This window comes from Cricetulus griseus, chromosome 5 (genome assembly GCF_003668045.3).
Source record: "Cricetulus griseus strain 17A/GY chromosome 5, alternate assembly CriGri-PICRH-1.0, whole genome shotgun sequence".
NCBI classification, from domain to species: domain Eukaryota; kingdom Metazoa; phylum Chordata; class Mammalia; order Rodentia; family Cricetidae; genus Cricetulus; species Cricetulus griseus.
Genome location: NC_048598.1, coordinates 101916263 through 101928368, shown reverse-complemented (window position 1 = coordinate 101928368; position 12106 = coordinate 101916263). Strand labels below are relative to the sequence as shown.

The 12106-nt window shown below is 62.0% G+C and overlaps 1 protein-coding gene across 1 annotated transcript; it reads right to left on the bottom strand.

Annotated features, from left to right (window-relative positions):
- Nucleotides 1-232: 232 nt before the first annotated feature.
- On the bottom strand, nt 233-10702 carry LOC113836173 (zinc finger and BTB domain-containing protein 7A-like). Its single transcript, XM_027419276.2, is given in 4 exon segments — nt 233-374; nt 377-782; nt 3605-4857; nt 10549-10702. Coding segments are annotated over 3 exon segments (1716 nt in total). The 5' UTR covers nt 4843-4857; nt 10549-10702; the 3' UTR covers nt 233-302.
- Nucleotides 10703-12106: the final 1404 nt, after the last annotated feature.

Genomic DNA, 12106 nt, shown 5'->3' with positions numbered 1-12106 from the left:
GCGCCTGTCCTGGGGGTCCCCATCACCCTCACCTTAGCCAGGAGCAGGCGGGGGACCTCCGGGGTGGGACCCCACGCGGACGGGGCGAGGGCGTGGGAGCGGGTGGGACCATGTCCTAAGAATCTGAGAAAGGCAGGCGTGCCCGCATCGGCCATGGATATATACACGCACAAAGATCCGCGCGTGGATGGATGGAGGGCGTCTGGACAGACAGCTGTGGTGCTGGGGTGGGTGTGGTTTCTCTCTGTTTTCTCTTAGTTTGTTTTGTTTTTTGGTTTGTTTTGTTTTGTTTTGAATACAAGTCAGGTTGCAAAGTTACCCTCCGCGGCGGCCACTGCAGGGCCACCTGCACCTTCGCCGCCGCGCCGCCGCCGCCGCCGCTGCCTGCTACATTCAGGCGGCCCAAGCCATCCGGGCCAGCCTCGTCCTCATCCTCATCCTCGTCCTTAAAGTGCTTCTCCTGGCCATTGCGCGGGGTGTCGGGGAGCCCAGAGGGCGCGGTGGCCCCACTGGGGACATCGGGGGGCACACCCCGCACGCGCGGCTTGCGGCCACGGCGCGAGGGGACCCCGTTGCAGCCGTCCTTCTTGAGGTGTCTGTGCAGGTGATCGGAGCGCACGAAGGTCTTGCAGCAGCTGTCGCACTGGTACGGCCGCAGCCCCGTGTGCACACGCATGTGGTTCTTCAGGTCGTAGTTGTGCGCGAAGGCCGCACCACACTGCTGACACAGGTACGGCTTCTCCCCCGTGTGCTTCCTCATGTGCACCTTCAGCTTGTCCTGCCTGTGGGCGGGCAGGCGGGCGGCACAGTCAGCAGGTACCGGGAGACCCCAGCCCCACCCCAACCCCTCAGCCAAAGCCCGCACTTGGCGTCACTGCAACCCCTGGAAAACACTAAACTAAATAAAGTGGGTATTTTCCTTCTCACAGCCAGCAGAGACCAGTGAGGGTGGGGGTGGGGGTGTGCCTCTTTGCACCAACATTGTTGACTTACTGGGCACCTGCTAGATGCCAGGCCCTGAAAATGCCACCTAGGAAGAGGGGGCCCAGAACTACAGCAGGTGTTCTGGCTGTTAAAGAGTTGTATACGGCCAGGCATTGGTGGCACACGCCTTTAATCCCAGCACTCGGGAGGCAGAGGCAGGCGGATCTCTGTGAGTTCGAGGCCAGCCTGGTCTCCAGAGCGAGTACCAGGAGGACAGGCTCCAAAGCTACACAGAGAAACCCTGTCTTGAAAAACCAAAAAAAAAAAAAAAAAAAAAAAAAAAGAGTTATATACTTGGGTTAAAGAGATGGCTCAGCCTTAAAGGCTAGGCTCACAACCAAAAATGTAAGAGTTGTATACTCAAGAGGCACACATCTTCATTCCCAGCACTAGGGAGGCAGAGGCAGATGTGTGAGTCGGAGCCCAGTCTGAGCTACACAGCCAGTTCTGGGACAGCCTGGTCTATACATAGAGAGACCCCCTATCTCAATCAAAAGTTCTACATCCCAAAGGCATGCATGAAGGACCGTCTTCCCACCCAGGCCACCCTGCAGGGCCTCCTAAACTCTCACAGTTAAGCCTGCACCACTGCCCCCACACCCCAAGGCCTCACTCAGCATGTTTGCTGAATGTCCACACCCCTGCACTCCTGAGACACAGCCTGGAAGGCACCATCCTCCTGTCTCAGCCTCCTGGGTGCTGGGTGACAGGTGTGGTCACTGCTCTGAAGAGAATGAAGACTACCCAAGTGTAAGGTTCTGTGTGCAAAGTAGGCAGAGCTCATTTGCCCACTGAGCAGCCTGGGGCTGGACTTTCTCCCACTGTCTCTCACTTTGATCACCCTGTACCTGACTTGTGTGACATTTCTTAGCTCTCCACAACCGTCCAGCAACCCTGACAGCTTCTTTGACCATGAGGACTGATAAACTCCTATTCAGTCCCTATGGCCCCACTCTGGATGTCCCTCTGCCTTTGCCAATCCCTAGGGACCTGGCTCCTGCTTGGGCTCTGTCTCTGGCACCGCCCAGGCTGCCAACCCTGCACCCTTCATTGCTCCCTACTGCTCTGAAGGACATGGCCAGTGGCCTTCTGCAACAGACCCTAAGTTGTACTAAGAAAACACATATGAGATAAACCACCACCCTGCATACTTCCCTCCCAAGATTGCCACCCAGTATTGGGAGTTTCAGCCATCCCCCTGCATAGGCCCCCACCTACCCAGCACCTCAGTGGTTAAACTTTTTCTAGCTGTGTATGGAGATTTCCCCAGAAGGCTCAGAGGGGAGAACTGACTGGCCTAAGGTTGCACAGCAGGACAGGGGCCACACAGGCAGGGTAGGGGTGGGAGGCAGGACCCAGTTTCACCACCCCAAGCCCTGGCCTGGGTAATTATAGCCCCGGCTGCCACAGGACTGGCTTACTCAACGCTCACTGTGAGTCACAGGGGCCCCTGGGCTCCAGGCTGGGAGGGGGTAGTTAGGGGGTGGGGGGAAGGCCCCATAGAAGGGGTAAGCAGGCAGGCCATGAGAGAACAGGCACCTCCTTTTGGGCCTCAGTCTCTCTAAGAGGAAGGAAGAACCAGTCCCCAAACTAGAGCGGAGCCAGGGTGTATACCTGGTGAGGAGGGACTGTGTTGGGTTGCAGATGGATGGCCCAGTACTTCCACCTTGCTGGTCCCTCAGAGCCCAGGATCTGAAGGAGGGCCTGTGGTACCCCAGGACACTCCCTGGGGAAGGAGCCTATCCACCCTTAGTCTCGCCCATTAAAGCAACCGCCTCTCATGGTGCTCTTTGTCCCCACCTGGCACTCCTGGGCACTGGAGCTCGCCGCACCCTCCACTCTTGCCCTCTGGGGAGGGGGCCAGGGTGCTTTGGAAAGGGGGTCGGGTGGGGCAAGGAAGTTAGGACAATGGCTTCTTTCTTCAGGCCAGGTAGGCGTGGCTGGGGAACCCCAGGGCAGGGGGTAATGCTGAGTCACTGGGCCTGGGCCTGGCTGCACCCCTGCCTGCCAGTCACCCCCCTACCGTGGGTACATACGCGAGGGAGCGCACGCGTGCGCGTGCGCACACACACACACACACACACACACACACACACACACACACACACACACGTCTAACCTGACCTGGGTCCATAGCTCAGGGGCTACCTCTGGATCCCTCAGACCTAATCACAAACAGTCCCTAGCCCACACCTGAACTCTCACTTCCACACCTCCAGCTGGGCCCTGAGCTCCTGCTCAACTGAACTGTCTCAGGGAGGTCTCGCTGGTGGCCTTGTAGGAATCTGGCCCATCTGTCCAGCATCTCTGCACCTGGCAAGTGCCTAACAACTGCTAGCTGGAGCCCAGCACTTGGACGGCAGAGGCAGGAGGATCTCTGCCAGTTTCAGGCCCACCTGCTCTACATGGGAGACCTGATCTCAAAAAGAGAAAACACTATCAAGACTGACCAACCAGATGACCAAGTGTCGTCCTCCCCCCCTCCCCCCCCTCTCTGTTATGGGAAAAGAGAAGAGCAACTCTGGAGCAGAGTAGAAGGAAGGCACAGGCCCACTCCATGGTCCCTCCCTCCCACCTGTCCTGTCCTGTCCTGTCCTGTCCTGTCCGCCACATGGCTCACCTGGTGAAGCGAACCTTGCAGATGTTGCACTCGTAGGGCTTCTCTCCTGTGTGTGTGCGTATGTGGCGGGGCAACTTGCCTGCGCCCTGGATCACCTTCTCGCAGATGGGACACTTCTGGAAGGCCTTGGCCCGGATCTTCTTCTCTCCCTTCTGTGACCAAGCTGGGTACACGTCACCCTCATGAGCACTGCTAAAGTACTTCAGATAGTAGTCCATGACACCCTTGTCGTCCGCACGGGACTCCTCGTCGCTGTCCCCTGCCCGGCTCACCGACGACATCATCTGCTGCAGCAGCGTGCTGGCTGCCAGCCCATCCACGTCGGCCGTGTCACCGTCCTCGCCCTCAGCTGCGCCTGACAGGAAGCCCGGGGAGTCACCAGGCTCAGGGGCTGCCTCTGACAGTGATGTCGCCTCCTCTTCCCCAGGCCCTGCACGGCCATAGTGGCCATTCTGTGTGGCGGCCGGTGGGGCGGCAGGCGGTGGGAAGAGCCCTCCGGCCTGGGTGTCCTCGTCCCGCTCGGGCCACAGCCCTGAGGTGCTGTCACCCTCATCCCCATCAACTGTGGGGGGACGCTCGGCCGGGGGCCCCGGGCCGTAGAAGTCCAAGCCATTGCAGTCGCCCGCAGCCGCGGCGGCCACAGCGGCAGCCACAGCATCCTTGGTGGCATCCAGGTCATCGTCAGGGCCCCCTAAACTGGACCACGAAAAGGCAGCAGGGGGCAGGCTGTTCATGGGGTTGCTGCGGAAGAACTCCAGGTACTCCTTGGCACGCAGCAGGTTGCGCTGGTCAGTGGGTCCCACCCCGTCAGGCTGGCCCGTGTCACCAGCGTCATCGGCAGCCAGGATCTGGCGCTCTAGCAGGTCTGCGCACACGTGGCTCACGGCTGGGATCTCCAGCAGCCGCGCTGCACTCAGGATGTCGCCCACATTGGCCGTGCTGACCGTGAGCGTGGCCGTGTAGGCGAAGTCCATGAGCGCCGTCAGCGCCTCGGCGCTCACAAAATCGATCTCGTACACGTTCTGCTGGTCCACGACAGCGCCCGATGTGAATAGCTTCTTGAAGTACTGGCTGCAGGCGGCCAGCACCGAGCGGTGCGTGGGGAACTCGCGGCCCTCCACCAGGATCACCACGTCGCACAGCAACCCCTGCGTCCGCTGCTCGTTCAGGCCGCTCAGGATGTCGCTGCTATGGTCCGGGAAAGGGATCCCGATGGGGCCGTCCACGCCGCCAGCCATCTTCCGCGCCAACACCTGCAGGGAGGGGCGGCCATCAGAGGAGGGTACTCTTCCTGGTCTCCCCAGCCTCAGTTTCCCCAGGGGGAGCTCCCGTACCTCCCAGTCCCTGCTTAGTACCAAGACCCCAGACGTGGTAGACGAAGAAGCCAGAGAATGGCTGGGGACTCCCTGTGCCTGCAGACTCCTGGGGAGTAAAGCCACCCATCCATGCCCCACAGTGAGGCCAGCCCCTGCCCCCTCCAGACCTGTACACTTGGGGTGCCCCCTTTCTGTCTTGAGCCCTGGCCAGATCCAGCCAGTGAGTAACAGGGGAAACCTAACTAGAGCCAGGCCACGCCCCACGCAGGGCAGGGACAGGGCCTGCTGTCCACCTTGCTATGCTGCCCAGGGTGGCGCTCAGCATGCACCAGACCTCAGTTTCCCCTCCTGGCAAATGGGCACCTGTCCCTGGAGGAGCCTGGCAGGGGGTTACCGGACTGTCCCACCCGTCCCCACCCCTCCTCTTCTCTGCCCACCCCCCCAAGCTGTGACTCATCTGCCCACAGCCTTGTGCAACCCTCTGGCGCTGTCCCCACCCCTCCGCCCTCTCCAGGGAGCCAGGCTGCCCTTCGCCACCCAACAAGGCCCACATTCCTCCAGATCCTCCTACCTGCCACTGTAATGCCCGGGGCCACTGGACGTTGTCCTCAGAAGGGACAGAGCCCAAGCCGCACCCTCCTCAGCCTCCTAAGGCTTCTGGGCTCCTCCTGTACCCTGCCTGGCCTGGCCCTCACCCAGAAGTTCCAGAGGGAGGCACCGTCCATGGTGGGTCTCTCCCCATAAGAGTGGCCATGACACAGAGTCCTTTGTGCCCCTCAGCCACCGCCCACCCTCTCTTCCCGCCCCACCAGCTGCTTGAGCAGAGCCCACCCCTCACCCCCGCACAGGGGAGGGAGGCTCAGATGTGACTGCAGGCACTAGGGGGCCAGAAGGGGAACCCTACGCCAGGCACAGCCCTGGGAAGCCTCGAGGAGCCCCCACTGGTGGCTTCCACCCCCTGCCACCATCTGCCGTCTGGCCCCCAGCCTCGGGAACATGTGGGCAGACAAGACAAGCCTGTTCCTCCCACCACTGCCTGCCACTGAGAGGGAAGGGGCACATGACCCCAAAGATGTCCCCCAGCCAGGGTGACACAGGTCCCTTTGGAGATGGCTGAAAGGTGTCCCTCAGGGGCCCCCAGGGCCTGAAAAAGTACAAGTGAGTCAGCCTGGCTGTCGCCTTGGGCACAGCCACCCTGGCTTCCCACCAGGCATGGAGCTCCAGGGCCAGGGGCTGCTGAAGCCCTATTTTAAGTTCGAAGGAACCCGGGCTCCAGCCTGCAGGATGTGGCTGGGAAACACAGGATCAGAGGAGCCAGCCCCTGTATCACATCACACACACACCCCCACTGACAAAGGTGATACGAGGCCCAGAGAGAGCTGGGCAGCTTAGTGAGGCCATCAGCAGGACTATCCTTCTGTCACCTTCTGGGTCCCAGGACCCCTGCAGACAGATGACCCAACTTTTCTCCAGGAACAAGCACCATGTGCCATGCCACACCCTAGGCCTCAGCACCACCTGGAACTCTGGGGGCCTCAGGCAAGGAGCAGGCCCTGAGACCCAGCCACATCCCCTGGGACATACAGGTGCCTGGAAACCACACCAGGCACCTGTAAGCCACATCAGTCAACCATGAGTCCTGAGGCTGCCCAGCTCGAGGGCTAGGTCCCTTCTCAGGGAGACCTTCCCAACACTGGGGTCCCCGCATGACAGCTCCTGCCTGTGCCTGCCTCCGTGGGATTTCTGGGGCTGTTCAGTCTGAGTCGGCGGCCAGGCAAGGGGCAGGCCCTGGCAGGCCCTTTCTGGGTTGGAGAGGTGGGGCACCCTCTCTTGGGGCCAGGCCATATAGTAGGGTCACAGCAAAAGGTCAGATGAACCAAAGACCCAGGCCCACACCCTGCTCCACCCACCTGGCAGGCTGACACACCCAGTATCAGGGGACGGCTGCTGGTCCCACCTCTCTAACCTAGGGTTACTCGCTGCAACTTTCCAGACCATCAGGAACTGATCAGGCGCTCTCCTCCTTCCCATTTTTCTTCCACAGCCCCAAAAGACCCAGAGAGACAACACAGATAGCCAAGGTCACACAGCATACAGGAAGGACCCAGGGACTGAGGAAAGGAGCTCAGGCGTAGGGACAGGCCTGAGCAAGGCTGGAGGTGGGGGAGGTGTAGAAGTCTAAGTCTGGGGTCTTCCCAAGGTCACACAGGTGAAGGTTAGGGCTGGCCTCCAGGTCCCACCCTCAGGAAGGAAGAGGGGCTTCTGGGAAGAGGTTAGGCAGAGAAACTGCCACCCACCACCTTCCTGAACACTCCAGGGGGTGGGACCAGCTCAACAGAGGTCAGACTCCACCCCACCCACCTTCCACCCTCCATTGCCAGGGTTCCTGGATGAGCTCCTACCAGAGGCCACGCCCTTCTGGACCTCAGTTTCCTTAGAAACTCTGGCCAGCAAGTGTCCAGCTGTGGCCTGAGCCCACATGGCACGCCACTGCTTCGGTGCCCACCAACCATTGGGGATATGGAGCTCCTCACAGTTGCCTTCACTAGGCCCAGAGAGGGTGGGCAGCATCTCCAAGGTCACACAGCAAGCCTGGCTGCAGGTGCAGCCTGCCAGGCCCATGCCCTGAGGCCCCCGCCCCCTCCCAGCCTATGTTGCAAGTTTGGTCCCCACGGGTTACAGAGCCCTGACCTAATGCCAATGCCCGCCTGGTCTGGTCCCTGGTCTAATGGGACAGGAATTCAGTGGGGGTGCATGGGCAGCCCCCTGACCGCCAGTCCAACTCAACTAGGTAGCAACAGAGGGCCAGGCAGGGTTCAAGCAGGCCCCACCATTTACTGTGCATTTATTGCCATAATGGGGAGGGGCTTCCTGCCCGGGGGCCTTAAAGGGCCAGAGGCAGGAAGGCAGCCAGCGCAGTGGGAAGTGTGTGCGTGTGGGGGCGGGGACAGGCAGGCCTGTGGGGAGACCAGCTCCAGGGTGGGGCCCAGGCCCACCCTGTTCCCACGCTCTGAGGGCCACTCATCCAGGAAGGCCACAAGTGAGGCCTAAGCCAGTTCCAAGTGGAAGCCAGGACCTTCCCCGAAGTGGAGGGAGTGAGGCTCTTGATGCTGGGAGCAAACCAAGACTAACTGAGAGGACCCTGTCACCTCCTGCCAGAACTGAGCTTGGCTGCACCGGTTATCCAGGATACCCACAAAAAGCAAGTCTGAGGGAATCTAGCAGGACCCTCCTTCAACCAGGAGTGCTGCCCCCCAGGTTCCTGGGTGGACCAGCATCCTGCAGAATTTGCAACCTTCTCTCTCAGACACATCCTGGCTCACAGTGGCCCCAGCCTGTTTCCAGTCAAACCAGAAAGGTGTGGGTGGGGACGGCCAAAGAGTGGCCCAGCCCCAGCCTGCTGAGGGGACAGATGGAGGGGCCGGTCCTCAGGCCACACGGTAGGTGTTCAGAGGCTGGACCCAGACATGGGGGTGCAGAGAGCTGATCCACCCACATCCCACCCGAGCACACGGGACACTCCCGGGATGGGATCTGGAATCAGGGACCCAATCAGAGGGGGAAGCCACCGGTGCAGAGCTACAGAGCCAGCTGGAATTTGAACCTGGCTGGTCTTGCCTAACTTGTTCTTCCCAGGGCGCCTCTCCCCTCCCCCAACACAGCCCCTAGGGAGCTCAGGGCACAGGGGCCCTGGCCTCTGGGTAAGTCATGGGGCAATATCACCTAGGGGCTGGCAGGCCTGTGGTCTCTCCACCAGTTCAGTATGGCAGAGTCGCTCCCACCCATCAGTCGCTCCAAACCTGTTCCAGGTTGGCTGAGCAAAGTCCGAAAGAGGACACGGTCAGGGAAACTGAGGCAGAGGGGGAAATGTGGCCCCTCTGTGTGGGTGGCAGACCCTGCCTCAGCTTGCTCTTCTGCAGGGCCTATGATGGCCTTGAGTCAGGAGCCTGAGGCACAAGAAGTGGGGCAAGGCCAAGGTGGCTCAGATGGCAGAGACCCACGCCCAACTCCCAGCAGACCCTGGGGTGCCCTGAGTTGGCCCCAGGGAACTTGAGAGGGTGCAGAGGAACCTCATGGGGGGAGGGCTCTGAGATAACAGTTGAGAGCCAGCCCATTCAAAGTCACCTGTGGACCCCTCCCCACGTCAGGCCCTGGGAAAGTAACTTCCGTCCCTTCTGGAATGATCACAAGAAACCACAGCTCTGCCAGATTTGGGGACCAGGTGTGGAACTATGGTATTGTGGTTTTAGGGTCGAGATGCATACTGCCCACCAGGTGCCAAGCCCACAGGGTGACAGATGCATGGGACCAGTGGGCAGGAGTAGGGTTCCAACTGTGTGACCTTGGAGTCTCACTATCCCTCTCTGGGCTCAATGTCATCATGGGCAGAGTCCCGATGATGGTGACAGGTGTCAGTCACTGCATCCAGGCCCCAACAACAGCCTCTCAATCTCTTGGAAGAGATAACCCCAAAACATTCCAAATTTCTGCAAAGACCCCTACACTGAGAGGGAGGACCACCAGGGACATGACCTTGAGTCTACCCATCCTTCCATGTCCCTCTGCTCCGAAAAGACCCTGGCTCACAGGGAACCTCCTCACTCCAAGCCTCGGTTTCCTTCTATGTGACGAGGACCGAGCCATAGGTCACACAGCCTCGAGGAAAAGAACAGAGTGCACCCAAAGGCACAAGGACGAGGAACTCCTGCCCAACAGCCGGCCCCACACAGGGCCACACTGGCCCTGCCTCTCAGGCCTCAGTGTCCCCAAACACTCCTGAAACCCGAGGTGTATGGCTGCCCCACACAGGGCCAGGAGCTGAATGGCCTCCGCCACCGCCAATCTCAACTAAATAATAAATACCCCCACCCTCAAAGTGACCGGCAAATTAAAATTTCAGTGTCCCCGTTGGATCCTGTTTCCTGCCTCTCTTGCAGCGTAGCCTGTCCCCTCCCCTCCCTCCCGCAGGCCGTCTCCACAGCAATGCCTGCCGGTAAACAGAGCCCCGAGCCCAGCCCCGGAGAGGTGCCAGGGCCCAGCTGGGGGAGCCACTCGAGTCCCTCCGGGAAAGGTGTGGGGTGGGGAGGTGACCCTGGGGTGAGCAGATGTCCCCGACTGGGAGAACCCCGTGCAACCTAGGGCCTAGCCTGAGCCAAGAGGAAGGGCCTGGGACCTCTCCCACCACAGCCCTGCCAATTGCAAGGAATCATCTCGGTGTCTGGGGGGGGGGGCTCCCCCTCCTCAGCGTGGGAGCGGCCACTCAGGGTGACGCCCTGGGCCCAGGCTTGGGGGAAGGTGGGGGGGTTGGCTTGCTGACATAGGAGGCCGGAGTCACCCTCGCCCGGGGAAGCAGCTGTGGCAGGAGGGAGGGGACACGGGTTTCCGCCAAGTCTGTCACCCATGGGTGCTGAGCTAAGTAGGTCTGCTTGGAAGGGGAGAGAAAGGAGAGGAGGGAACTAGGGAAGCCATCTGTCTCTCCCTCTCACTTCCGCCACTAAAGGAGCACCCTTGGGTGCCAGGCCCAGGTGGGGAGGACGGCGGGGGCGCACGTGGTGGCGATGGCGACCAGGAGGAGGAAGGGAAGAAGGAAGGAAAGGGACAGCGGGCCCGAGGCCGCGCGGCTCCTACCTCCTTCCCGGGCGGCGCGCGGGCCCCGGCGACCGTGACGATGCCTGCGGCGGGCTGGCGGCTCCGAGCCCGGGCGGGCGACGCTGAGCCCGGCCCCGCGCCACCCTCCGCCGCCGCCCGGCCAATCCCCACCCGGGCTGGGGGGAGGGCGATGCAAATTACCCCGGATCTGGGTCCGCCCGTCACCTCCCCCGCGCCCGGCCCGGCCCGCGCCAGGCCGCGCATCCCCGGCCTCGCCTGAAGCCCCGAAGCCCCGACACCACACCCTCCCCCGGGGAGGGAACGTCCTGTCTTGCGGAGGAACCTTTCTACTCGTCCCGGAGCGTCCGGAACTAAACGGAAAGGGGGAAAAAATTAAAATATCGAAACGGAGGGGGGGCTAGGGACGGTTACACAACAGGAGGGGAGGGGCGGCAGCCGGAAGCCGAGACCGCCACCAGCCCCCGGCGAGGGAGCCGCGGAAGCCCCGCCCCTTCTCCAAGAACCCGCCCCTCGACGCAGGCTCCGCCCTGACGCAGGCTCCGCCCCCATGCTATGCCGCGCCGGACGGCTTGTCACTTCCATTGGCCCTCTGGTCCGCCACTCACCGCCCCTCCTCCGCAACGCCCCTCCCTGAGTCGCCGCCATCGCGGGTAATTCTGGGATTTGTAGTTCAGACTCCCTGACCACCTTCCAAGACGGCAAGCCCTGAACTTAAGAGAAAGGACTACAGCGCCCAGGAGAACCGCGAAAGGCCGCGCCCGCCCCCCGGACACCCCACCCCTTACCACCCCCCCCTCCGCCTTTCTCGCTCTTTTTTTTTTTTTTTTTTGTAAAGCCCCCCTCCCTACCTTTTCAGCCCCTTCCCCCTCCCCCATGGCGCTCCGTTCTGGCCAACTCCAACCTTTGCGCGGACTCCTGGATCCCCTCCCCTGCCCCGCTTGCCCACGACCACTCGGGAAGGGAGACAGCGAGCGCTCCGGGCCCTGCTGCAAACTTAGCACGCGACGCGCCCCTCTGCCCCCACCTCCGCCCTCGGTGCGGCCCGCTCCCCTCCCCCGCAGCCCGCGCGCCGGGAGCCCCGAGGCCGTGCAGCGCCACCCGGGAGGAGGGGAGCGGGCGCGGGTCGTGCCCTTCGCCCCGGAGGGACCCGGGCGGAGCCCGCTCGCCAGCCTCCGGCTGCGGCCCGGCACCTCCTGGTCTCCGGGACCCCAGACCCTCAGCCAGCCGTCTTCACTCCGCACGGGCGCTCGCTCGCTCCGGGTGCGCACTGCGCCCCCGGCCGCGTCCCCACCATGCAAGAAATTTAAATTTATAAAAAGGAAAGAAAGATAGACAGAAAAACGAAACCCACCTCTCCCGGAGAGGGGTCCCCTTCAGTCCGGCGGCTCACTCGCGGGGACCCGGCCCGGAGGACGCGAGCGATCGGGGCTGCCCGCGGCGCGGACCTCGCTCGCTCGCTCGCTCGGGCGGCGGCGGCGGCGGCGGCGTCACTGCCCTACAGTAGCCGTACAGTACGCAAAGCCCCGTATGATGCTCGCGACTCCCTTCCTGGTTTGTCCGAGGGCAGAGGGGTCCT